Source organism: Haplochromis burtoni, unplaced genomic scaffold (assembly GCF_018398535.1).
Source record: "Haplochromis burtoni strain Fernald_Lab_line unplaced genomic scaffold, NCSU_Asbu1 Contig_22, whole genome shotgun sequence".
NCBI lineage: Eukaryota > Metazoa > Chordata > Actinopteri > Cichliformes > Cichlidae > Haplochromis > Haplochromis burtoni.
This window is the reverse complement of record NW_024582383.1, coordinates 3,254,557-3,281,981: the sequence shown is the minus strand read 5'-3', so window position 1 is coordinate 3,281,981 and position 27,425 is coordinate 3,254,557. Positions and strand designations below refer to the sequence as shown.

The window sequence follows — 27,425 nt, the reverse complement described above, 5'->3', positions numbered from 1 at the left end:
TCGCAAAAATAATCGGTGACTAGTCGACTATCAAAATAATCGTTTGTGGCAGCCCTAAGTGAAACATCAGCGATGCTCTGCTCAGTGACGTCTGCAGTGAAGCTACAAAGCCTATCAGCAGCCACCCACACCCGTGTTTGGTCTGTCAGTGGGATCCTTTCTGTGGCCCAGCAGCGCTCACAGCAGAACACTGTGATTCGTACACCTTTGGACTCATCACAGACCGCTCGTGACGTTTCTGCTATTTTCATGTTTCTGTCTGTTACAGTCTTTGCAGAGAGAGACACGTCTCTCATTTTCTGCACAATCTCATTTGTCAAGTCTGACAAAGACATATTCTGAATTCTTTTACTCCCCTGCTGTTAACGGCTTCCTGAGCCTGACTATTTCCTGAGCAGCCAACAAACCAGCACACGTAGTTGAATTTCAGCCCTCCAGCCTTCTGAATCAGGTGTTTTCCACATTTTTCAGCAAAGGCTTTGTGTTTGTGCTGGGAATGTTCTGCAACACAAACTTGTTGTTGTTTGTTGTTTAGCACACTGGCAGTGAAAACAAATCAATCTGCACACGTGGCATTAAAGGCTTTTTCAGAAGCTTTGCTTGGATTCATCCATGGTGAAAATCACACGCAGGCGTCACACATCAGCAGTTAGCACACATAGTTTGAGTGTTTCATTTTAATGTTACAAAATCACCATAACCTCATAAATTTACAGACATTTAAAAAAGTAACACACCAAGATAAGAATAATTCCTGATTTTTAAACGTCACAGCGAGCAGAGTCCCGGTCGCCGACCCCGTGTTAGGATGACAACCTGAGGAAGAGTTTCAGTTGGAGGTGTGAAGTTCAGCACACCGTTTCAGCTTGATTCACTCGGATGCTGTGATGGTGCACACTGTGTGCTAAAAATGCATATCCAAGCACTGCCTTCACTGCTTATCCACAGTCGTCACACACCAACCACCGTGGGATGTGAACTGTGCAAGGTGAAAGGATGAAGGATTACATTTAGCAAGTGAAGCAAGTGTGTGTGTGTGTGTGTGTGTGTGCGTGTGTTCGTTCCTTGGAGGTCAAGCCATCACAATTGAGCATTACAACAGATGGAAGGAGCAGCTGAGGAACACAGAACTTGATACGGGAGGCTGACGGCAGCCTTTGAATTACTAAGCTGTCTACATGGCTGGGGGCTATGCTCAGAGGTGCAGAAATAACAAGAGGGACTTAAAGGTTAAATCACCTGGTGAATAAAGGACAACATGCAGGGCGGGAGGAGGGAACAAGGTGTCACATCAAGGTTAAGAGGGGGATTAGAGCCACAGATGGGCTGGGAAGAGTTTGAAAAGCTGAATGCTGCAATTTGTCTGCTTACCCCCATGGCTGCGAAGACAATGGCAAAGTTGTCTGCACTATAGTCCATCACATCCTTGGACTTCTGCACCAGGCCAGCCTGACGACAGATTTGGGCAGCAATCTGAAAGCACCAATAAGAAACAGAGTCAGACACAGACGGATGGACAGAAGGGCTAACAGTCGACAAAAGGCTCTCAAAGAACATATAAGCTAGAGTCAAATCCATACGAAAGTGTCACCTGAGGCTCAAAATGATCACGTGCTATTTACAGACTATAGCTGCTGTTATTAATGAAGAGACAATCACCTAGGAAACTACAGCCACTCACACTGTGACTGAGCGCCTGCAGCTGCCTCTCCATCAGGACTCAGTCTCATTACCGTTTCATATCTGACATTCAATCCCTACATAAACCACCACATTACATATAAGACTGCAGAGACGCTGTGTCGCTGTAGTGACTGTGTGACATGATCACGGCCCTGACCTCTCTGTGCACCTTGAATTCAGCCACAGGGTGGCTGAAGGGAAAAGGCCTACATGGATGAGCTCTGTCACGTGTGCTTGATGACACAATGACACCAAACAGACCATAATTAGGTGGAGAACACATTGTGTGTTTGTTTGGGCACTTCTGCAGCACGTTAATCATGTAAAATGATCCTGGGGTCCAGTTATGCACAGCTGATCCTTTTGTGGGCACAGTGGAAACAAATGTTGGAACATATTTCCAAAAGTACCTGCTGAAAGATTAAAAAAAAAAAAAAATAGCACCTGTGCGTTTGTGGTCACATGATTCATTCGCTCGCTCTAGCACTGCTTTGGTTTGAACTGTAACACTTTGATCTGTTCTACAATAATAAAGGTTTTAAATATCACATAAATTGCCATAAGCAGCAGCTGCTCTTTGTTTTAAATAATGCACAGCGACAGGGCATCTGGCTGTGGGTGCTGTGGGTGCTGTGGGTGCTGTGGTAAGTGCCCTACCTGTTTAGCAGCATGGCTCTGAATGATGGGTTTATTTGGTGAAAACAGAGCTTATAAGTCCACAGAGCAGAAATTAGGCTGGTGATCAAATCCTAACAATAAAGCTGGTGCTCTTGAGCTGAACACACTGAACCTGACCCAGCTTTATACACAGAGGGATATTTGGGGATGTAGTACATTTGTGAAGTGTCTGAACATGAACACACTACAACTGAGTCATGAATTTCCACTGTGAGGCACAAAAACTTCCAAAAAGGAAACAAAACAGCTGTCATGTGACACAGAAGGACCACAGCTACCACTCATGAATCATCCCACTCACTCATGTTAAACATTTCCACTGAAAGACTTCCACAAAATTGGACCTCAACATATCCCAAAGCATGTAGCTTAAACCGCTGAGCGAGCAAAAAGTTTTTGGTGTATTCAAAGCACCTGTGAGTTCTTGGTATGATACAACAGTTTGGTAAAAGCATGACCTCCCAGAGTACAGGGATGAAATAAGTTGAGTTTAAAGCTGCGAGTTAAAGAGACAAAGGTTCAAATACATCATTACATTTGTTACAAATGTAATGATAATGTAATACACAAGCTGTCCACGTCTGACCTCTGACATGAGTGAGGATGAGGAGGACGTATCCATTACTCTCATCTCTAAAGAGAAGAAAACACAAAGTGCTGCTTCTGTTTGTTTAAAGTAAATTCTACTTTATCTCCGGTCCTCAGCCTTTACACATGAACACCTAAATAAATACCTAAATAAAAAAGTATGTAAGTGGCTGTAAATGTATCTGTAATATCTGTCCACTCCATGATAAACCATCCATCACTGTATATAAATGGTGCTCTCCCATTAGTACCGCATTCTTTTTCTGTATGCAGGAAGTGGGACATAAACTCCCTGGTGTCGGTTGGGTTTTTCTCATTGTTGTTATTTGGACCACAGAGCATGTAGTAGGTGGGTGGATAGCACTACTTTAACCTCCTCTGGTCTCTGGTGATCTGGCAAACTAAGGAGCAGACTGTCCGAACCATATCTGGTCTTTAAGTGAGGACGTATGAACCACACTACTCTGAATTTATTATGGCTGTTGTGTTTTTAACATGTTTTAATGCTTTGAATCTTGTTCTATTTAATCTGAACAAGCCCCTAAAACAGGCAATGATCACTGGCCTCTCTCAGTTTTTATTACCACTGTTCATTTTAAAGTTCAGTTTTTAAACCCATACGATGTAACTGCAGCCCATGCAGCAGTATATGAATGACTAACCTCGTATTGTGGATGGATTATCTCAGTTGTTCTCCTGGCTGAAGTTTGGTCTGTTTACAGCATCCTGCTATGCGACTGCATTTGTCTCTAACCATGAGGAACCCTCATGTTAACTTTTATTGAGTGGAAAAAAGTTAGTGTTCATCCTCCAGCTTCACTATGCTAATGTTATGCTAACATAGCTGTGTCGCTAGCGATCAAGTAGCACATCATTATATAGCAGCTAGCCCAACTTCAGTAACCCTACAAACGTCACTGCTGTTTAGTTTTCTGTCTTCATTTATGCTGGAAGTGACAGCAGAGCTGTACGTTTGAATTTATTCACAAATCTCTCAGTCAAACATGCTACATCATGTTTAGATAGAAGCTAGCGAGCTAACTCCCTGCTAACTTCTAACTCCGTTAAATGTAATAAATCCTGTTTTCATGGATGCCTGGATGTTAAACTCAATTGTTACACCTGGTAGAGCAGACTTTATTAAAGATGAAAGAATTCAGACAGTTTTTAACTCTCAGTGATGCTGCAGTGTTCGTTTGACTTTGGGACCTGAAGGGACGGAGTTTAGGACCCAGAAACAGCTAATGATGGTAAATGGCCTGTATTTATATAGCGCTTTTCTAGTCCCTAAGGACCCCAAAGCGCTTTACACAACCAGTCATCCACACATTCACACACTGGTGATGGCAGCTACATTGTAGCCACAGCCACCCTGGGGCGCACTGAGAGAGGCGAGGCTGCCGGACACTGGCGCCACCGGGCCCTCTGACCACCACCAGTAAGCAATGATGTCAGACTTACAAACCGGACAGAGACACATTACTTTTGTGTTTTACTCCATGCACTTCTTCCTTGTCAAAATCTGCTTGCAATACCAAATGAACACAGGAAGTAATGCAATAGGTTTAATGAAGTTATTCTTGTTGCAACAGACTACATGCAATGGGAAGGGTCACCTCATTTTCAGTCTTCTGCCTAAACTGACACTGACTCGAGTGGCATCATGTGAAGATGCTATCCGAGTTCACTCTGAAGCCACTACAGAGACACCAAACACTACATGAACATAATGCTAAACACACTTATATCAGCTAATACTCAGGTATGCTCTGGTGTTTACGATGGGGATTGATTCTCAATAAAGATAAAAGGAGATATTCAGCACTTCCAGTGGTACCTAGTGGCCCAGCATTTTACCAGCATTGAGACTTCTTGGTGTTGTCACTAAAGAAATAAAATGGTATGCTGATCTCACCTCATTGTGGGGCAACCCAGCGGCAGAGAAGATGGGGATCTTCTGTCCTCGAGCAATGCTATTCATGCCATCAATGGCTGAGATGCCAGTCTGGATCATCTCCTCAGGGTAGATACGGCACTGAGGGTTGATGGGCTGACCTGAGAGACAGAAACACGTATTCAGCTGGACACAAAGGAAGCAATAGCACACTTCACTGTTCATCATACAGGTCAGTCCCACAGACTTGACCAGACAAAACACGCAACAGAAAAAACGTAGTAAGAAAATGGTGATAGAAAGTAAAAGGCTGTGCAACTGCTTAAATGGAAAGTGAGATTATTAATTTGATGTGAACAATCAGAAGCAATTATATCGTGTTATTGTGGAAGCTAACTTACACTGTACATTCATGTGCTCCAATAAAACTCTGCTGAGCATAGTTTACATTCTAGTTACAGTGACTACATACTGAGTCAATGAAAATATTTCCTATTACAGTTTCAACACGCTCTGAGCTGCAGTAATTAAATAATAGTGCAAGGACAACAGCTACATTAGACAAATGACTGTTAGGAATTCTGCCAATTAAGCCGTTGCTTGCTTACTATATGATCAAAGGGTAACTGCACTTATAGAGCACTTTCCCAGTCCTACCGCCTGCTTAAAGTCAAATGCAGACGTCTTACACAGGTCAGTATCTGGCACAGAAAACATCTGACAGGCCTTTCAATTAGTGGATAACCTGGTCTACCGCCATGAGCAATGGGGGGGTGCAGAGAATTAGTCACAACTCATTAGTGACTTTGAATGGGGTTAACCAAGGATGTGCACAGAGACCTGCTCTCAGGAACTCTCACTCATGTGGTTCACCGGCACTAATCTATCAATATTTCACAACAGCATGTCAAACCGTGTAGCTGCCACAGGATTAGCGCCACTGTGGCCCTGTAGTGTGACCACGAGCTGCAGCACGGCGCTAAGTATAAACCATTAAGAGAAGCAGTGGTTAGGTGTTGTCCTGTTGACCGGGGTTTGGGTTAATCCTATCAAGCTCCTATGGATGCAGACTGATCACATGACATGCAAAGAGTGACCATCATATCCATCCAACCTATGGAAGACTGTTCCAGAAGAAAGGACTTAAATACTTCCAGATCACTTTATAAAAGGACCCATGGCTGTGATTACTGAAGTATCATCTACTGTTTCTACCTTTTACAACAGCATTAATATTCAATGCACTGTGTGGATAAAGTATTGATGGTAAATGTAGGATTGTAGGACCCCAAACGTTTGACTGGTTGGGTTTATTGTAGCGGTATGGGAAAAATCTATAGCATAGTGATATTTGGGAATACTGGCTCAACACACGGACACGGAGTATCGATATTTTATTACATACATGTAAATACTCTGGGAATTTCATGAACACGATGGCTCATCTTATGCACCAACCTGCCATAACGTTAGCCGAGCCAACTTTAAATGGCTCAGCCAAAACAGCCATGAAAATTGGCACACATGGGTGAGCTGAGAGGTTGATAAGACTAAAGCCCAGAGGAGACCGGCCCCAAACTTTGGAACAGTCGGCCTCCTCATATCAGGATCTCTCCAACACCCGACATCCTTAAAACCCATCTGAAACACAGCTTTGCTCACTAGCTTTGGTTTTGTTCTTCGTCTGTGTTACTTTTTACTGTGTACAGCACTTTAATGAACCTGTGTTGTTTGTACATGTGCTCATAAATAAATTGATTGATTGCAGAATGAGAGCAGACTGGCATTTATTGTTGTGTACTCAACATTTGAACATTTACTTGCTATTCCGCGAGTAGCAGAATGCTAGGATAATTTCCTAAACTTCAAAATAAAAACATTTCCTGTTAAAGTCAAAGGAGCTTGGAAAGAAAAGCGTCTGGACTTCTTTAAGTTGCTTGAAGACGCTTCACCTCTCATCCGAGAAGCTTCTTCAGTTCTAAGGTCAAATGGTGGAGAGTCCCAGATATAAACCTAGTGGGAGTTTCCCCCCACAGAGGGACAAAAGGACCCCCTGATGATCCTCTAATCGCCTGAGCCAAGGTGTGGGTGTGGGTCCCAATCAGCCAGAGTTTCGGGTGAGTTCATTGTGAAACCTGGCCCCACCTTATCATACGAATTCCTGAGGTCAGCTGGCCCAGGATGTGAGTGGGCGTTAAGGCGTCTGGAAAGGATCTCAGAACTGGATTATAGATGGCAGAGAGTTGGTGTCGTAAACCACCATTTACGTTTGGTTTACGTAAAACATTTCATTTCTCACAAATGAAGCTAAAGTTCTTGAAATGTTCATTTGTTAAGGAGACAAAATGAACTCAGGCTGAAGAAAACAGTTTAACACTATTAAAAAGGACACTTAACTGTATTAGCAAAAAATGAATGAGTAAAAAAATATGATTAATGTTATTGTGGTATTTCACTCATGTTCACACCTGGGACAGTAAAACAGTACAGAATACACTGCTGAGTGAGCTTTGGTCAATATTATTATTATTATTATTATTATTATTATTATTATTATTATTATTATTATTAATAATAATAATAATAAAACCCTAACAATAACTATTTGGTGATTTTTTAGGACATTGTACCTAAATGAAGTTTCCGTTTATGACACTGCATTCTTATATGACTTAGCAGCAGGACAGTAAGAGGCTAACATACCCATGATGTCCAAGTAATCTTCAGCCAGAACAGTCGGCCCGCGATCGATAGGTTTGCCTGAACCATTGAACACACGACCTATAAAAGGAAATATTTTGGTAAGGAGGTATTTAGACATTACATCATTGCTTAATGAGATGAGACCTGCAAGCACATTGTCTACTTTGTGCTACTTTACTTTGACAAGTGCCAGCAATTATAAACTCGTGTTAGTGATGACAGATACTTCAAAAAAGAAAAAGCATCTCTACTTTTTGCTTCCATTCAAATGTATGTAACCTTGTGTTGTACTGAGTCACAGTGATTGAGATTCAAGAACATTAAAATAAAAGCTTTGATTTAATTATTTGATTTTACAGTTTATTTAGAAATTAGCGTAACAAGGAAAAAAGCTGACTACATTAATTCAGCGTGCTATAGCATTTTAATCATTAAATCACGTTGATCATACCTAGCATGTCCTCTGACACCGGGGTACGCAAGATATCACCAGTGAATTCACATGCTGTCTTCTTGGCATCAATACCTGATGTTCCCTCAAACACCTGCAGCAACACAGAAAGGTAGCAAAGACATCCTCAGCATGTCTAGTTACATGTTTACTGATAGTGATTATCAGGGTTGTCAAAAAAATGAATTCATTAACAAATCCCTCAATGCTTACATATTAATCAATATAAGAATTAATATGGAACTCATTTGCAATACAGACACCAACAGTGTAAAAAGTAAAAGTGTAAAGTGTAAAGTGTGCGTGTTAGTCCCCATAGGGAAATAGTTCCTCTGCATTTAACCCATTCACCCAGTGAAGCAGTGGGCAGCCACCAGTGCAGCGCCCGGGGAGCAGTGTGTAGGGACGGTACCTTGCTCAGGGGTACCTCAGGGTAGCCGTTCAGTGGAGTCGAACCCCCGACCTTCCGATCATGGGGCTACCACTCTACCTACTGAGCTATCCCTGCCCCCAGTGCTGTCTTTGCTCCCGTCAGCTGACGCGTGACTTCACATGGCAAAGCTGCAGACAGTCCGGCACTGAGCTCCTCCCCTCACTAACAATTACAGACACTACACAGTAGTCTCTGAGGGTTGATACATGGTTCAAATAAGCTGCTGCTACATGCTGAAATGTTCAGGATTATGCATTAGGTTAACATTAATCTTAGCCTGGACCCTCGGGTAAAGGCAGGGGGTGAGCTGTCAACTGATCACCACCTGGTAGTGAGTTGGATCAGGTGGCAGGGGAGGATACCAGACAGTGCACCCTCAGCATACGTTTGGGGGCACTGGGAATGCCTGGCAGAGGCCCCGGTTCGTGAGATCTTCAACTCACACCTCTGGCAGAGCTTCAACAGCAGTCTGAGGGAGACTGGGGACATTGAGTCCGAATGGACCATGTTCAGCACCTCCACTGCCGAAGCCACTGCACTGAGCTGCGGCCGCAAGGTGGTTGGTGCCTGTAGTGGTGGTAATCCCTGAACCAAATGGTGGACACCGGAGACGAAGGGAGCCGCCAGGCTGAAGGAGGAGACCTACCAAGCTTGGTCAGCCTGTGGGACTTCGGAGGCAACTGATAGGTACCCGAGTTCACGGAACGCGGCTCGGGTAGTAGCTGAGGCAAAAACTCGGGTGTGGAGGGGTTCGGAGAGGCCATGAAAAAAGACTTTCGGACTGCCTCGAAGAGATTCTGGCAAACCGTCAGGCGACTCAGGAGGGGAAAGCGGTGCTCTACCTGCACTGTGTATAGTGCGGGTGGAGCTGCTGACTTCGACTAGAAACATTGTCAGCAGTGGAAGGAATACTTCAAGGACCTCCTTAATCCCACTGGAACGTGGAGGCAGCAGAGTCTGGGGACGAGGGGGACAGCTCTAGGTGTGAGGTCACTGAGACAGTTAAACAGAGCTCCTGGGGTGGATGAGGTCTGCCCTGAGCTCCTGAAGGCTCTGGATGCTGTAGGGCTGTCTTGGTGGACACGCCTCTGCAATGTTGCTTGGAGATAAGGGACGGTACCTCTGGATTGGCAGACCGGGCTGGTGGTTCCTATCTTTAAGAAGCTGGACCGGAGGGTGTGTTCCAACTACAGGGGGATCACACTACTCAGCCTCCCTGGGAAAGTCTATGCCAGGGTGCTGGAAGGGAGAGCCCGCCCGTTAGTCAAACCTTGGATACAGGAAGAACAATGCGGTTTTTTGTCCTAGTCGTGGAACACTGGACCAGCTCTATATCCTCTCAAGGATACTTGAGGGTGCATGGGAGTTTTCCCAACCAGTTTACATGTGTTTTGTAGACTTGGAGAAGGCATTCGACCGTGTCCCTCGGGGTGTCCTGTGGGAGGTGCTGCGGGAGTATGGGGTGTCTGGCCCATTGCTACGGGCCATTCGATCCTTCTACAACCGTTGCAAGACCTTGGTCCGCATAGCTGGCAATAAGTCGGACTCGTGTGATGACTCTGCCCGGCTGCACTTTGTAACCCATTCTGTTTGTAATTTTTACAGATGGAATTTATCATCTCTGCTTTTAGCGGATTATGTGGTTCTGTTGGCTTGATCAGCTGATGGCCTCCAGCTTGCATTGGAAGTATGAGTATGAAGCTGTGGGAATGAGATTCAGCACCTCCAATCCATAATATGGATTGACTCAGGCTCAGGGATGAGTTCCCTTTAAACTTAAATTGTTTAAGAATCCCAGTCTACAATTAATACAATATAAAATACTACATAGAGTGCACTATACAGTCAATGGATGTTCAAGATGGGCTTCTAACAACTGCTCACATAGTCAAGGCAATACACCTGACAATTACAACCCAGGGGCTGTGGTCATGACCTGGATGGAACGCTGGTGGCTCTTGGGTGGTGTTTTTCTGGCACCTGCGTGCAGCACAGCTGGGGGAGGGTCTGTGTCGGCAGACATAGGTTACCGACTTGGTAACCCTAGCTGTCCCTGCGTGGCTCTGGGGTAGACTTGGGGATTTGGGGTTCTGGGAGTGCTTCTTTACATCCCCGTTCTCTGTTTGCAGTCTGGGGTGGGGGGCCGGGAATTCAACTCAGTTTTATCTATATAGCGCCAAATCACAACAACAGTCGCCTCAAGGCGTGTTATATTGTAAGATAGACCCTACAATAATAGATACAGAGAAAAACCCAACAATCATATGACCCCTATGAGCAGCACTTTGGCAACAGTGGGAAGGAAAAACTCCCTTTTAACAGGAAGAAACCTCCGGCAGACCCAGGCTCAGGGAGGGGCGGGGCCATGTGCTGCGACCTCGCCACACTCCTTGCTGGTGTCTGATGCCACAACCCGTCGGTGCGTTGGTGGTTCTTGGTGTCCGGGGCTCGGGCGTGTACTGGCTCATTCCTGGCGGCTGGTTGGCGGCTCCTGGCGCCTGTGGCTCAGACGGGCCCCTTCAGGGGTGTGTGAGGCCCTCAGATCTCTGGCCTCTAAGCCTGGGGTTCAGACCACCCTGGCATAGCCGGCTACCAGTGGAGTCTGCAGGCACGTTGCCGCAGCCCCCTGTAGCTGCTGGGTGACCCCCCCGTCTGCGGCTCTCCTCGGCTCTTTTCTAGGTGGGTGCTGCGGCTGCCCCTCTAGTGGTCCTCCTGGGGCTCTCGTGCTCTGGAGGGCCTCTAGATGTATGGGGCCTGGATCTACTCCATGCCTGCTTAATGTCATTGGGGGCAGGGCTATGGCTCCCCACACCTACTATTAGACAGTTACGTGCAGAAACCTTGTAAACTCCTTGGCTGCTGCCTCTAAACATATGGTTCGTTGTCGGTTTTGTGTGCTGCTCAGTAACATTCAATATTTATTATTTAGTGTTACTTATGCTTATCTAGGTTGTCGCTGTGGTTTTCCTACAGCGTTGTTCCCTTTTTGCTTGTTCTTTTCCCCAGCAGGTGATCGAGCGGGTTTTGTGTGTCTTTTCTCTCGTCTCTCTGGCCCTCCGTTTTTCTTTCCCTCTCCTTTTGTTCAGCCTCTTCCCAACTTCTCTTTTCTTCGTCTTTTCCTTTCCTATCCCCCGGTCCTGTCTGTTTCTATTGTTAAAAATGTGAAAGTAAAAAATAAATAACTAATAAAGGTGAAATGAAAAATGACAATCAAGTGGACCAGTACAGCAAAGCCGTAATAGTCTACTTAGGAAAATAAATCTGTTGGGCATGTTTCTTGGCCTTCAGACAATAATTCTGATTGCTACAGTGCCGGACAGCAAAGGCAATAGATAAATAAATAAATGCAAATACTACAAAAATGGATAGGAATGCTCACTTTAGGCAAACAGTGCTGGTTTATGAGAGTCACTGTTTGGGTTAGGGTTAAATATGCACAGCCTTTGTTTTAGGTGCTCTACACGGACATGTTTGCTAAAATGAAACTACAGCACAGTGATCAAAGACCTACAACTGTTGTCTCCTGCTCTAATTATCAGTAGTAAGTTAAATTGCAGTTTAGCTATTTTGAACTATTGACTACTTGATCATGATGATGTTAAATGTAGATACAATTTCCTTTGATATTGCATTGTCGAGTCTACGGCTGTGCTATCCCTTCTTTGGTGTGGCTGTGTGCAGTCATGGTGCATGTCTGTGTTTGTAGATTCGTGCGGTGGCTGTGCCAGGCTCTTTTTCAGTTTTATGTTCATTTGGTGAGACGCCTCCAACCATAACCTCTTTATATCTGCTGATTGGTTGGTTCAACCAATGTCACAACCAACCACCATGCAAAGCTGTATGAGGTGCTGTTGGTCTCTGCATGGAACATTTCTTTCTTCTGTCAGGTTATTATGGCTAGTATGAAAAAGGCTAGTATGCTACTATGGAGCATTCAGACAACATAATAGTAAGTTACAGTGTTTGCATGGTTAATGAATGTATTTTAGGACCTTGAATGGTGCCCAACCAGGTTTGGATTTTTGTGTATGCTTTGGTCCCCATATCATCTTATTTCATGTATTTGGCAGCTTAACAGGAAAAGTATTTTTATGTATAACAAAGCAATTTTAATGGCGTAAGCTGTCATTGAGGAAGGATGAAGATCCATGCTAAGGCATATGTACCTTACCTGAGTCCAACCGAACCAAACCTGGGCCCACCTTTCAAGCAGGCCACGATCATCAAGCACTAATCAAACAAACTGGACATTGGGGCATGGGCACAAGTAAGGATAGCAAAATGCAATTGCACAGAGCACAGAGCTTACAGCACAGAGGCTGTCAGCTGATATGCTTTAGTTTCCACTCACTATTTCTTACCTGAACAACTGCCTTGGTTCCAATCACCTCGAGGACCTGTCCGCTCCTCTTGGTACCGTCTGGCAAGGTCAGGTGAACAATCTCAGCATACCTGGGGAACTAATTCAAAGAGATTCAACACTGTTACTACAGCAACAGAAAAACACGTTTTTATCATTATTATAAAAGAGCACACCGGCTAGTAAAGTGCTGATTTATACTGACTTCTACAAACATTTGGAGTTTACCGAGCGACAGCGCCACTATTTGCAACCTAATTAATACATATTGTAAGAGGATTTGCACAATAGATGAACGAGTGTTAGCAGCACCACGGACAGAAAGCCTGATAAAAACAGAATTTCTTTGCAGCCTTACCTTCACGTTATCCAGGATCACCAGGGGTCCATTTACACCCGATACAGTGGAGTAGGCTGGAATAGAGACGGGTTACTCATTTCTGAACCTCAACAGGCAGCAGAACAGGAAAATAACACACAATACTTCAATTTCCTTCTGCAGCGAGCAAGCCACCTATCATCAGTGCAATAAGCAGACTTCTCCACAGCCAAAACCGCTAATCACTGGAGGCTGACCTTTTGCTGTGAGAACAATTTTACTGCACTTTCAGCCCTAAAATGTCACAAAAAGCCAAATGTCAGGTCAAGAAATGGAGGAATTTTACATTGCTCGATTACACCGTCACACAATCAATCACACGAATCAATCAAAAAGTACGACTCATGAGAACCGGAGCAGATGTTCAAAAAATATACATTAAATACTTCATATTCGGGTTATCGAAATATTACAATTTCAAACTCAATACTGATATCAACAAAAATACTCGATACCATTTTTGAAACCATAAGAAGGATTCTGATCCCATCCTGCAACATGAGAATAGCAAACATCTCAAAAACACTCGGACTAATTTTTCCAGTTATTAACTACAGTCCACTACGTTAACGAAAGAAGACGGCTGACGGAGCTGTTAGCGTTAAACTGGACAGGTAAACATCAATAAGTGTTTAATACTTTCCTCCTAAAGTGTGATACGAATACTTCAGCTGTTAGTGAGGTGAGGAGCTGTGTGCAACGTGTGAAGGCGTCAGAGTATCCTATAAAAACAGAAAAAAATGCCATATCCCTGAATGTGTGCGACTGCAGCGTAACATCAGTACAACAGTAATGGACAATGCTTTTCTACTCTACTGCAGTATTCAAGCCTTTTACTGTACACAGCATTCACACAAGCAGTTTATCACCTGTAATTAATTCAATTACCTTTCTATCATAACAGTCTCGTCAGCGTAAGGCAACGATTGTAGAATATTAGAGAGCAGCATCTGGCACTTTACACTTTAACAGGAAGTAACCTCCAACAGACTCAAGGACGGGTCTCCATCTGGTGTGGGTATGAAGGTGCTTACCTGTTAGGGCTGTGCCCTGAATAATAATAATAATAATAATAATAATAATAATAATGATGATGATGATGGTCAATGTGACTGAGAATCCAGGTCATTCAGAGCAAATGCAGGGCTGATGTCATTACCATGAGAGTCAAAATAAATTCAGTCTAATCCGAATTCTTTCAATCAGATAATAAAAACACTGCCATCACCGACAACACCACATTAAGCATTACTGTCCACATATTCACTGTGCTCTACGCCCATCTCAAGTGTAACCCTCTGCACTGTGCTGCACACTGTTCTCCATCACTATTATCAAAAACACCCAATGAAGGAATATTTTTGGAAGCAGCGAGTTCATTAAAACTCCACTCGTTCAGTTTCTTCTGCAGAGCTGCACCTAACAATGATCGCCGGCTTTAAAAATCCAAAAGCAGGCAGCCTCTACTCTAGTGTGGCAGCAGACAATAAGTTAAACAAACCCATAAATGACGGTAATATTACAAAGTGTAAAAAAGGAGCGTTTGAACAGAACTGCTTTCAGACCAAATAAGAGCAGCAGAGTGTCCTGCTTCTGTGAAGTAAGCAATAAAATGTGCCATGCAAACATTACAATCAAATCATGTTCAGCCATTCCTCTGCTCTGAACATCTGTAGAGCTGGGTGGTAAAATGCAGACATGCAGGGAGCGTTGGAGTGGGGGACTGAAGGTGGCGGCATTGTTTCTATCAGGGTCTGCTGTTCTTCTTTATGTGTGAACTGTCAATCTCTGGGCTGATATCAAAGGCTCGGGGAAATTAGAGCAGACTGCTACGAACATAAAGCACTAAAGCTTAGCGGGGTGCATCCACTATGCCACTAATTAGGCAGGGGCCAACAAAATAACCTGTCAATGCGCTACAGTATTGCAGCCATTTCCCACACACACCTGCATTTTACCCTCTATTAGTCAGACACACACTGTGTGCGTCTGTGTGTCGAACACGAGGTTTGAATGGGAGGTGGTGCTGGGAGGATGGGGCACAGACTGTTGAGTTAGCGCGATAAAAGATGGCTCAAGTGTGATGATGAAAACCAAGGGCAGGACAAACACAAAAAATAAAGAAATAAATAAAATTTCCTCTCCAAAATAAAATGTGTTTTACTCCAAACAGCCTTTATCTCAGTTCTTGCCTCAGGGTCCACTTTCCAGTGAATGACTCAAGTTGTCTCTGTTTGTTCTGCAAGGCCTTGCACTGCAGTGCGAGGGGGGGGGGATTTACAGATGACCTTTGCTTTGCTCATTTCCCACTGACAGGCAGGAAGTCCATGGTTTCATCATTTAATATACAGCTTTCCTTAAACAACACGACAGAGCACCACTCTGACCAAATAATAAAAGAACACTGAACCAGTATAGAGAACACCAGTGTTATCAAACCTCACGGATATCCCCGCCCTCCTGACAGCCAGCACAGCCGATCAACAACGCCTGACTTCTGCATATAAACCTGACACATAACTGAAATACGAAGGAACAGCAGTGATACTTTCTAGCTGGGAAGGTTTCCAGCTCATATTGTTTGAAATGAAGAGAAATATCATAACTCTGGATCAGATCTGTAAGGACATTCTACACATGTAGTTTAGAGAAATGAACACGTGTGTAAGGAAAGCTTCCAAATGCTCAAATAGGTCATTGAAGGCGTTTCCAAAACTCTGACACGCTGTGTAAGCCCGCACAGTCTCTTAAAGGCACTCTTCATTAACCTTACAGCTAAAACATATTCCTGTGAACAACACGGATGTCGTCTGCATCCAGTACATACTAGCCAACATGTATCTGTGATAACAACCTGCTGGCTGTGTATAGTGCACATAATCTGACAGCAGAAAACAATATTCTGTTTACAGAGATGCAGGCTCTATGTTTAGTCATTATGCTTTTCTGAAACGCATGCATGATGGCAGAGTGTGTAACTACACAGCCAGCCCTTTAAGAAAAGAGGGAAACAACTCAAATGAGTGCAACTGGAGAGCACGTCACACGGTGAATCTGTAGCTCCTCACAAGGACGACTGACAGCTCCCAGAACTATTTTACATTATCATTCCTGGAATAATTGGCATGTTTATACTTTAAACCTTAAACAGTTACATGGTAAATGGCCTGTATTTGTATAGAGCTTTACTTAGTCCCTATGGACCCCAAAGCACTTTACACTACATAACAAAAAAAGCTTTATTTGACAATTCCAGTGAATATTCATAGCATCAGCATTACCCTAACAGATTAGCCATGTTTATGAACACAGCACAGACTTAAACTAGAAATTGCTGACAGGCCTCAAAAGAGATGCATCAGGGTAATTATACTCAGAGGCAATAATAACGGTGCAAGGAAAATGTTACTATGTAACAAGGAATCCACAAGTCTGGTGCGTTGCCCTGGTCGACGTCCTATCAGGTAAAACAGTCACAGCATTATTTCAGAGACATTTTGGAGCTGCACAGCGTGTCAAAGAGTAACGAGTTAAACAGCTGGTACTGCAAGTCAGAGTATTTAATCAAATTTTAATTTTTACCAAGTACTGAAATAACTTGTATCAGTACTAACATAACGTTAGAACGAGCCTTCGTGGCGTTCGTCGATCACAACAAACGGACGCCTCGGTGGCACAAAGTCTAAAGTGTGTACAGGCTCTGAATGAGCAGCTCCAGTCGGATTAAAGGCCTAACCCTGGCCCAACACGCTAACCCATCATTACATGAAAGGGGAAGAAAAAAAGACAACAGTTCAGGGAACACTCTTATGTATAACTGTGATGATGGAAAAAAAATAAGTGGTTTGCTCTCTCATTTCACAAGGTAACGACTCATCAATGGGCTATATGTTCATGAGGTGTGAAGTAGCAACATTTCCCAATAGGTTTAGAAAACTTTCTCCACCCCTCTTTTGCTACTTCAGCTCAAGTACAGCGTTCCCCTGGTTTGGCATGCAACAGCAGCGTGGGTCACCCTGCAGCCTGTTCAGCTGCCAGAGCCCTTTGTGTACAAAGATGTTAATTGGTCCTAATCCGCCACTAGAAGCTGTTTTGGTAGCCTGACCTCGCACCCTGAAGGACACCTTGGTGTGAAATACTAAAGAGCCCATTCAAGTGCCAGAGAAAAGAGGCACAGAGCATTCCAACACAATTCAATTTCCCAGCAGAAAGAGGGGGGGGAACTCAAGGGGAGGAGAAGGGAGGAAAGGGGGAGTCTGGCCTAGGATGGAAATGGGGGAGCATCATCATTCTGACAATAAGCGAGGGCTACAAAGCAGTGGCTGCTGTGATGTGCACTCTCACAATCACGTCTTAGCCTCTACTTCACGGGATTCCCACAGCCCCACTGGACATAGGAATGCTAGTTGATTAAAGCCTACGACCAGCTCTCTCTCTGTCACTCACTCACTCACTCACTCACTCACACACACACACACACACACACACACACACGACAACCCTCAGCTTATGGTACACACACACACGACAACCCTCAGCTAATGGTATTCACACGAGTTAGCCCGACGCAGACTGCCAGCACATCTACCAAAACTATCTGTCACTCTGATACAGACTTTACAGACGTAGACCGCACCTGATGGACCGCATGAAAATAAACAGCTGAATACTTTATTCTGAGGTTGCTGCTGTTAACAGTTGCTAATGTCATTCAGCTCCAGCATCTCGAGCTGCAGCAGCAGAGATCAGCTGTGACCTGGAGGGTTAGCCTAACGTGCTGCAGGTGGTCCTGCTGACTTCACCAACACTGTGGAGCAGAGTGCAATCTACCTTTGCCAGCCACAGTCTCCGACGGTGGAGCCCAAGCCTGTCTGCTGATCATGGAACTGCATATCAACCAAAAACCTACACTGCTAAACGTTGCATTAAAACACACCGTTTTAGCCGAATGAACCCAGTGTTTCCTGTCTGTGTGTTTCAGCCCAAACCTCATTCACACCCATTCGTACGAGCATTTTCCACGCCTAACATTCACTCTGACGGAGGCACCAGAGAGCAACTCGGGCTTTAGCATGATGATTACTGGCACACGATCCCTTTGATTTTCTCAAAAGAGGAAACCCAAATCAGTAGATCTTACCAAACTTAATACTTGACTTTGTTTATTCCCCTTATTTACAACGAGTGTGGTTCATCAGCTGTAACTACTAGTCCTCACACTGGGAGGAAAGCCTTGCTTGGCTTTTGCATCATGAAGTGGAATCAACGTCTGCTTCTACAGATCAGAATGTGATGTTTCATCCAACTGTGCCGTGATGCAGTTCAAGCACTGGAAAAATATCCTGACATTATTTTTATCCTGCGCAAACTACTTTGTGCTTTCAACATTAGAGAGGGGAAAATGAAATAGTGCAACTAAAATGAAGCAAACAGATGAAGGACAAGTTGAATGTTTTGTTAACCAATGACAGACTTTTGGAATAAATCAAAAAAATGAAAACATTTTAAAATCAGGGGGCGGGGTGTCAGAAACAGCCGCGGGCACAGGCACATCTTCACCAACCAATCAGCACACAATCTGTGTTTTGACATGTGGGCAGCATCTGGGTTTGACACCACTAGAAAATGAGGCAGGCTTTTAACATTGCAGGTGCACAGGTACTCCATATAAAGACGACTTCCTACCACACTGCACTGATTGGGAGGAAACGTAATCAGGCATGAACCGGGAGCAAATGTTCTAACAGAGTGGGGTCTCTTGTATGCAGGGCCCTTTTGCTAGTAGAGGAAAACCAGCGACTATACAGAGAGGCAGCTGGTTATCACACAGATAGCCTAGTGCTTTACTTACAATAGCTCGACGCCTGGGCTTTGACAGAGCAACAGCCTCCTGCTATTTGGAGCAGATGAAGAGCATTTTATTGTGCTAGCTTATCCATTCAATTTATTTCTTTCATCATTCTAAGCAGGTAACAAAGACAATTTACACAAACTTAAGAAATCCTTTTTAAAAATAAAAAAAAGCATTAATGAATTAAAAGATTCAAAATAAATAAACACATCCTGCGGGGTAGTCCCAGACTAGAGTCAAGATAAGGTCTGGGACAGAGGCTTCAGAGCGGTCCAACAAAGAAGCCCTTACAAGCTGTTCCCAAATACATCCTGTAGACAAAGACGGGTTTCCCACAGAACTCGGTGCTAATTATGTGCAGCACCCTCACGCTTTTATAACATCAAGCTAAGCCACTGTATTCTATGACAGCTGTCGTACCCCAGGCTATCTGCGAACCTAAATGCATTATTATAATAAATTACAAGACACCTTTTTTAAGGGATCGTTACATGAAAAATATACACATTTACTATTTCTGTCAAAACAAACAAGAAATGGAAGCAGCGCGTTTCAAAACTCTAAGTAATCATGTGCAATAAAATGAGTGATGACCAAAAAGAAACGGAAACTGAACTATTCAATAAACAGAGTATCGAGTGCGAGTAGAGAACAAAAGAGGCCACACTCGTAAAGGAGGTCCTGCGAACAGTAAAGATCTGCTGTGAGCTGGGGCACACTCGAGTCACTGCACATTTAATCATCAGGGTGTTTAAAGCTAAACAAAATCATGCTAATCTTACAGTCCTAGGTTTTTGGGAAGTTCTGCAGTGGAGAATTTCCTGCATTGCATTTCTTCTAACAAGAGCCACCAGTTCTTAAGGTGAGGAATTTCAGGAAGTGAGCCGTCAGTGGTCAGTGAAACTAGTGTGTGCTGATTGGTTTCTGTTCTTGCAACAGACTGAAATGGTGTCAGATCCTTAGCGTACATTTTAATGTTCTTTCATGAAAAGAATGGCAAACGCCCACGCAAGAGTCTTTTTTCCTACTGACAAGCTAGCTGCTTAAACCTAATTAGAATGTGGATTATAGAACTGTTGCAAAAAATAACATTGATTTTATAGAAATTACTTTCATAGTGACAGATGAGACATTTGTTTATCGTGACTACATTATTACCAATAATTAAATCTTCACAAAGAAATGTAGTGCCTTGCTCCATGTCTTTTCATAGCACTAAATGACAGAATGCACCACTAAAACAAAGACAAGCCATTTCATGGGCTAATAGCTTTTGTCGCATTTGACATGAGAGAGACAAAGGCCTCTTAAAAGAAAGGACTTGGTCTGATGAGAAAGCCTTTTTATTTGTTTATTTTCCTGCTCCATCTCTGAGTGGATTTTCAAGCTGCTTCTCTTAGAGCTCTGTCACGTCGGTATTGCAGTGGAAAACCAGCTCAACACTGTGATCTTATAGACTGTTTGATGGCTTGAAATACTAACCTAAACTGGTTGGACGTTGTTCAAAGTATAGTGATGTTGGACTTTTCTTTAAACTAACAGCGGCTGATTCTGAGCATCCTCGAGATTTGGTGAGTGGGTTTTGGAATCACTGCTCAGTAACAGTTTGAACAGCAGGAAATTTAAAAAAAAAAAAAGCCTATATATATATATAGAAAATATTTTCTATTTTCAATAATATTGTCAAATTAGGCATCATTCTTGATGTTCCTACTCTACTGACAGAGATTAATACTAACAAAGCTCAACTGTGGTCAAGTACGAACCTTGAACTGGGTCACCGCAAGATACGCCAGCTGAACGTACAGCTCAGGCTGGAACCAGTCTGAGCTGCCAGCTGTCCGGGACATCTGGCAGAGGCCCCGGTGCAGAAGATCTTTAATTAGGATCTTCAACAGAACCTCTACAGCATTGTGAGGGAGGCTGGGGACATTCTGAGTTCAAAGTGAGGTGGCTGAACAGACGTGTGTCTGCAAGAAGGTTGGTGCCAGTTGTAGTGGTATGGTGGACACCTGACACCTCAGGGAGGCGCTACAGGAGCCCTATTAGGCTTGGTTAGTCTGTGCCAGCCCCAGCGTTCCAAGAGGAGTGAAGTTCTTGAGGTAGCTGAAGCAAAACCTCAAAAGCCATCAGGCGACTCCAAGCAGGAAACCGTTTTCTACTCACGTGGTGTAGTGTGGGTGAGGTGCTACTGACTTCAACTAAGGATGTAGTCAGGTGATGTGGGGGATACTTTGAGGATGTCTTCAATCCCACCAACAGGCCTTCCTATACCAGAGTATAGAAACGTAGGAGATGACTCGCCCATCACCGTGAACGACATCATTAGGACGGTTAAAGAACATTTTGCTTGTACCTCTGAAGGCCGTCCTGTAGCAAAGCCACGTGGCAACAGGCTTTCACCTCGGTGGCCTTAGGATGCCATCTCTGCTTTATGTGGATGTGGCTCTGATGGGTCATCAAGCGGTGGCCTCCAGCTCACACTGGAGTGGTTTGCTGCCATCATATTTACAAACTTAAGTGTCCACGCTGCCCACCCAGCAAGATGATGACAGAACCCCATTAGCCTTTCATGGCAGAGGGACAAAGACGCATTTTCTTTAGCTCCCTCCTACATACTTGGTCAAAACTGGCCTGAGACACAGATCCAATTGACCATTACCCATGGTAAAATATATTCTAGTATAAAAGCATGACCCACACATACACACAGAGAGAGAGCGAGAGCTGTGCAGGAAGTGGAAGCATCGTGGTGGAAGCAAAACAGCAAAAGTCAGAGGGAATTCATCCACACGTGAAGCGGAGTTTGGATCTTCTTTTGCTGCTGGTTCAGTGAATTTTGGTCAGAGAGACGAAACCTGCAGCATCAGAATCTGTGAGATGTCAAAGGTTGCAATACACTGATCACGTGTATCTTACCAGGCAGCCATGTGCTCACAGTTGGACTAATCACGGGCACGTTTTACACAAGCGCTTTACACAGTGACTGTGAATGTTCCTTACATAGCGACAAACAATAATTTCATGACAAGCCAATGTCTGTATCCCATGTTTTTGCTTCTCTGATTGGCTGAAGTCAGCCCATGGTAAAAAGGGACAAATGGTTAACCCAATCACCTGCCAAGTATTTTCTTCAAAGCAACTCAAATTTTCAGCACTTCTCAGATAGTTCTGTGTAACAAAGTGAAGAAAGACAACATAAGAGACACTGTTATTTTAGAGACATGTCTACACCACGTTAAAGCTCGCCAACAGACCAAGTTACAGTTGGCCCCATCCATGCTGCTGATTATGCTTTCTTTGCTTCTTTGTTCTCTTGAGACCAAGCTCCACTATCATGTTGTTCAAGTTCCAGGATTTTAAATGAACTGCAGAGGACACCAGAAACTACAGGTTTATTTTATGGGCCTATATTACTGGAACATTCAATGATGTATAAATTCAATGGTTTTGCACTAAAGTCAATGTCACACACTACCTTTAGACTGTGACAAAGGCATTGCCTTTCCCAAATATAAGCAGTATGTTGAAGACAAATGGAAACAAACCACACATCTCCTCCAGCAGGGCTACACACACTGTGAATGCAGCACCTGCACTATTTGAGAAACACACTTTTCCAAACAGTTACTTGAGATTATCATTTAGCTCTAAATTGCTGCCTCATCATAAGTGTGGACTGCTGCTGTTTGGTAATGTGTTTGATGAGACAAAAAAGATGGCAAAATTAGAGTATTTCAGAAGCAGGATTGTTCAATGTTTTTAGAAGATGGGTTTTATCACATGTTGCATCCTTTCTGCTTAGCTCTCAGATGGCCTGAGCACCATTAAGTCATTTCCTTCCAGTTTGCTGAGAGGCTTTTAGTCCATGCTTGCTTCTCTGACACTTGCATAAAGAGCAGGAAAGAAAAAAAAACAGCTCTCTGGCCTCATGGCTCAGGGCTTCTGTAGCAGCCCAGCCAGACTCAACATCACACAGCTAAGTGGAAGCAGCACAAACCCTTTTAAAACCTCATGCTCTGCTCCTAATTAGGCCTGCAACTATTCATCGAGTCATTCCAATAATATGATTATAAATAAACTCGACGCAGGACGCCTTCATCAAAGCTCCTGATCAACAAACTCTGACCTGAAGAAAAGAAACTTTGTAGCTGCTCCATCCACCACTGTGTGTTTTACACAGAGAAAACCTGCAGTAACCAACAAGTTGTATTCAAATATGCAGATGAACTGTTAACCTAATGTGACACCACCTTTAAATTGTACAGCGTGCTGAAGGCTGACGGCAGCCGTCCCATTTTACATGGAAGCCATACCAGCAGGAAACAGGGCTGAGGCTAAAGAGGGGCATGGCTGCAGCAGACCATCAACATTTAAACGCTTTTGTAACATTTTTAAAAGTCAAATAATATAAAATATTGTAATAATTACATGACATTCATATTTGTAAACATAAAAATAAAAGCTTTTGAAAGCCATTAAAAATGTCCTTGGGCCAGGTACACTTTTTTTTTTTTTTTTTTTTTTAGGCGGGACACTGATTTATCATTAATATTAACTAATGTCTGCACCATCATAACATCTGTTTCAGCAGCACAAAAACCTCCAGAAACAAAGCAAAGACATATTTTTTATGCCTTCGTTTAGACTGCATATATATCCTATATGGTCTTTGACTAATCTATCTATCTATACACATACACACACATACACATATGTATTACTGAATATTTATTACTGCTCATTAATAAGAGACAAGTATTTCCTATCCGATTACTCGATGGAATTCAACAATCGATAGTTGCTGCCTTAACTCTAATAATGCTCGGCAAAACAACAAGGATAGAAAAAGGAACATTTCAAGCTTTTCTCACAGAATTCAACCACTGTCAACCAGGCCTGGACTTAAAGCAAAGAACCCCGAGTAGTTTATTCCAAACCCTGATACAGATCAGCAGAAGACACTGGGTCAATAACTGACATTTTGCAGTCGTGACAACATGTTATAATAAGAGTTGGTTAGGCTGTCCTTATGAGGCATTTGTTCAGGATTCTGAGTTTTATGCACCCATTTGTACCTTTTGTGTGTCAAATTATAGAGGAAATGTCTACATTAATGTAAAGGAAATCCAGCATACTGAGGTCAAGCCCATTGGTATTCTTTCAAATGATTTATTGTGCTGTGGATCAACTTTTCTCAGTTAATATTATTAAAATATCTGTATGAGCACATGTGCGTTAAATGTACATTTGTTTGGGAAAACAGACTTTTAAAATATTAACGTATCAACTATTCATGTAAACGATGAATTAATTAATTTAAAACATTTACCAACCCCCAGACTTTAGTAGCTTTAATGTGTTCATAGAGATTTCTGCTCTCATTTAAATGTTCTTATATGTTCTTAGCGTTTTATGACAGTTGTTTTAGGAATCCTGTTTAATTCAACTATGTTGATGAAGATGACAAAAAGCAGCATTTCAGATGTTTCACAACAGCTGCTGTGTGATTGGTTAGCAACACTTTAAGTTCACAACTTGGTTTAGAAATCAATCATTGTAATATTGGATTTGTCCTCTTTAGCTTCTGATGAAGTAACGACATCAACCTGCATGTGCACCGTCAGAGAGGTGAGGGGCTGAGGTGCAGCTACTGTCCCTGTGTTTCCTCCACAGCCAGCTGGGTGGATGGTGACTGCAGGGGAAATTCCACAAAGAGAAGAACACGGTCCAACTTTTTATAACTGTAAATGGGCCTACACCAGAATCCTGACTTTAGCAAAAATGAATTACCAACAAATGGACTGACAGTTCAATTGTTTCCATTTTCTTTCGGGGAGTTTAAGAACTTAAAACAACTAAATATGCAACAGATGTGCTGCTGATAAAAATATCACCTTTAGTTACAACCATATAAGAGCAAATAACTATAGACAGTAAAGATGGGAATCACCAGACACCCAATAATAATTTTTTTTATCGTATTTCACTCACAATATGAAATTATTGTCACATTTTTTGATATGCTGTAACAATTGGTGTGTTTTTTTTCTGACATTCAGATTGTCAAACATGGCGAGACGGTGACTAAAACCTGCCAGAGACAGAGTCTGCTATCAGTCATCAATCACATGAGGTAAAGCTGGCAATTACCTGCAGTCTGTTTCCAGTAATACAGTAATGATCTGTGATAAACCTGTGAAAATTACAAATGTGTTGCTGTTTGCAGAGATAGAAATTCACAGAAAACAGAAATGATCATTTAACTATTACATCTGCACAACCAGCTGACAGCCAGCTGAGCTTCAGACTAATGGGAACAGTGTGTGCATGTCAACAGTGACTGCAGTCAGTCCAAGCCAGACTGAATCTCTTTGCATTTGCTTTGCTGTCTGTAATATTCTCACAGTATTTTAATTGAATGAAAACATATCAATATTAGGTGCCCCTGTGTAGATACCCTATCACCACGCCTATCCCTAATAGACAGATGACACATGAGAGTCCATGTTTTAGAAGATCTCTGTAAATCTTCACATTTTCGTGTCAAACATTTTACAAAGCGATGTCGAAATTCTTGTCACGAGAGCATGAACGTCAGCTTCCCTAACCACGGGCTGCCTCACTCATGTGATCCGATCACATGACAGATCCTCCATCTGGCCCATACGACCAACAGGCTGTGTAATATAGTTCTGCCTGTAAAACACTGCAGACGCAAATATGACATTTTAAATTCGTGACCAGTTGAGTGCACCACATATCCCCGCACGCTGAGTATCTCTCATCAATAGTCCCAGACGTTAGTGAAAGGCAGCATGCTAGCGTGGCTACACTGCTGTTTGACAGAAATGACATATTCTTAAACGCAGCATGTACAGCAGCAGTAAGGTTCAATTGCCGAATTACTCGCATTTAATTATTAATATTTATAAAATAAAAGCTGGTTTGTTTAACACCCTGTGTACAGCAGCACAGGTGGATAGTTAGCTAACGCTAATGCCCTCTAATGCTGCGTCCCGGTTCAATGGGCTATCCAAGACTTAAGCACAATCTTTATATTTTCACACTGCACATTAACCTATTGCACGAGTCCGTAAACATACTGTCCCTTGTGCCATTTTAAATGCTACATTTATACATTGAGTCAAAGTTATCCCGTTTCCTACCGTAACTACACCACCGAACGCAACAACAACCTTGTTAGCTGGTAGCTTGCATTAGCAACGTACTTAGCCTGGGCTGAGAGATGTAGTTCCTGGTCACAGCCTGGGTATGTGTCCTCGAAGCCGCTGCCAGGCCGTTCACATCCATCGCCCTGTTTGCCACCAGTGTTGCCATTGTCGGATAAGGTACAGAAACCTGAGAAATCTGACGCTGGTTGACGTGCTTTGCTAAGAGCTACTGAATGACAGCAGAGCGCGAGTCATGTGACACACAGGAAACGGATGTTTGGTAAAGGCCAGGGACTCAAAGCAGTGAGAAGTAGCTGCTTCTCACAGAAACGTAATGAGTGTACAGTAAGTAGCAAACGATTAGGAAAGAAAAACGAACAGCAAGGCTGTTTAACGTGAACTGAAGAGGATTTTCTTTGTAGCTGTGGGATTCCACAGTGGGATATTTGGATTTGTTAAGTATTTAAGATTCAATTTAGATCATTTCATTACAGATCGTGAAGGTAATATATTTTACAACCTACTAGCAAACAAATCCAATACCTAAACTAATTAATGCAGAAGAAACGCATTATGAAAAAGTTAAAAATGAACTGGGATAAAATGTGATTTTAGTTATTATTTATAAAAACATGCTCACTGTGAAGGAATGAAGAAATCACTGCCTGCATCGTAAAACTGACCTCACAGCTGCAACTGAATATGAAACACATTTTAATAAATGATTGAAAAAGGGAAAAAGCTGAAGTTTATCATATTATCCATATCTGCCAGCAGCCTCTCTTATCACACTACTCTTCCTCAGTCTGCATTTCTTAACCTCTGCAGTTTTACTGTTCATGCTATTATATTTTTCAGATTAGTTCTCCAAACTCTGGACTCTACTAGGTTTATTTATGGTTCCCCAACTACTCTGCACAGCCAGAAACCTGCCTGGTTCTTCAAAATCCTGCTCCTCACATACAAGGTCTTAAATAACCAGGCCCCATCTTATCTTAATGACCTTGTAGTACCATATCACCCTATTAGAGCAGCAGGGAGTGATCACGTTTTTATATACATATGTTTTTTTAACCAGCATTTGTCTTTGACGTCTTATTTTTCTAATGAAGTGGTTTGTTTCCTTGAAAGTAAAACTCAAATTAAAAGGATGCATTAATAGGAACTGACAAGTAGAGTGGTGAAGCATATGATCCTTGTTGTTGTCCAACCCAGATGTAGGTTTAAAAC

The 27,425-nt window shown here is 42.9% G+C and overlaps 1 protein-coding gene across 1 annotated transcript in view; it reads right to left on the bottom strand.

The window, feature by feature from the left end:
* Positions 1–26,473, bottom strand: part of atp6v1ba (ATPase, H+ transporting, lysosomal, V1 subunit B, member a) — a 36,967-nt gene extending 10,494 nt beyond the window's left edge. Inside the window, exons 1-7 of the mRNA XM_005917031.3 lie at positions 26,253–26,473; positions 13,149–13,204; positions 12,792–12,890; positions 7,998–8,091; positions 7,547–7,624; positions 4,865–5,004; positions 1,372–1,473 (exon numbers count right to left, since the gene is read on the bottom strand). Coding sequence (XP_005917093.1) covers positions 1,372–1,473; positions 4,865–5,004; positions 7,547–7,624; positions 7,998–8,091; positions 12,792–12,890; positions 13,149–13,204; positions 26,253–26,361 — 678 coding nt within the window. The 5' untranslated portion in view covers positions 26,362–26,473. The remainder of the gene's footprint in view (positions 1–1,371; positions 1,474–4,864; positions 5,005–7,546; positions 7,625–7,997; positions 8,092–12,791; positions 12,891–13,148; positions 13,205–26,252) is intronic.
* Positions 26,474–27,425: the final 952 nt, after the last annotated feature.